Here is a 1,165-nt window from a genome sequence, read left to right on the forward strand (position 1 = left end):
TCTCGTTACAAGCTGTATAACTTCGGACAAATGACAAACTCTTAGATATGGATTTCCTTACATTTAAAACAAGGATGTTAAAGTAGATAAGATTCTTCCACCTTTATTGCTCTTTAACATTTATTTGGCAACCAAATAATCTTAAAGATATCTGGGTAAAGTAAAATTTCACATTTAAATCTTTTGCCCCTCAAATTGCAATTAATCAAATAACCTACATATTTAAGATATATTGATATTTATATACAAATAAAACAATATTCTTGCATTAATTCATTTTTGCTTTTCCTTTTGGGAAAATCACCATAAATATACAAAACATGTACTAACATTAGAAATAGCATCTGTGGGTACAAAATATAATAAGCCAAAAAACTTCTATTACAAAAGAACCAGTTACGTTAATTTCCCAAGTTCCAGACTTGAACCATCTCACAGACAAATGTTATTAGGAGTGGACTTCTCAGTAACAAAACTTCTTCAGTAAGAAAAACAACCAGCTTAGCAAACTGATGTCCCTGTTTAAATATATAGTCGAAACCTATTTATGAACTGTCAAACAAACTACCATAATGAAAACTTTGTTGTACAAAACATAGTCCACAATAGAATGATACCAGATGCTAATAAACAGGGTCAAATCTTAAACACAGTTTCAAATTATCCAGATTTTGCATGCAATTTATTTTATCATGTATGTGTTATTTATGTTAGTAAATTTATGAAAGTATTATTTAGGTAGTAACTTGCCTTATTGCAGAGTTACCTGGGATGGGAAAAATCTATTTTTTGAATATAATTTATATTTAACTAAAATGATCAGATTAGCTTTATACTAACCGGTGTTTATAAGAAACATGAGGAAACACTACACCAAAAAGAGCCACAGAGGCATCGATGACTGAGACTCCAAGAGGGAGAGGACCCGGTACAGCTTCTCCAGCAGGTATTCGTAAATAAATGGAAGAAGGATCATGCTCCAGAGCCCCACTTCCAGATGCACTGTTTGGCTGGAGCTGCAAAAGAGTGACATAAAAATTATTCGAAATCTACTTTAGAAAATTTATATACTAAGTATTGGGTGAGAAGAATAGAGCAGGGGAGAAAGGAGAAAAGGCAACAAAAAAAGAACAACTGGATCTGAAAATTTTAAAATAGATAAAAA

General features: G+C 31.6%; 1 protein-coding gene across 1 annotated transcript in view; it reads right to left on the reverse strand.

Moving 5' to 3' along the window:
- The window catches only part of LOC103610026 (HEAT repeat-containing protein 5B), a gene marked incomplete at both ends in the record, with an annotated part of 56,985 nt that extends 55,969 nt beyond the window's left edge, over positions 1–1,016 (reverse strand). The window contains one exon of the mRNA XM_008594264.1: positions 841–1,016. Coding sequence (XP_008592486.1) covers positions 841–1,016 — 176 coding nt within the window. The remainder of the gene's footprint in view (positions 1–840) is intronic.
- Between the last annotated feature and the right edge of the window lie 149 nt (positions 1,017–1,165).

The sequence above is a fragment of the Galeopterus variegatus genome, unplaced genomic scaffold (genome assembly GCF_000696425.1).
Source record: "Galeopterus variegatus unplaced genomic scaffold, G_variegatus-3.0.2 Scaffold10492, whole genome shotgun sequence".
Taxonomy (NCBI): domain Eukaryota; kingdom Metazoa; phylum Chordata; class Mammalia; order Dermoptera; family Cynocephalidae; genus Galeopterus; species Galeopterus variegatus.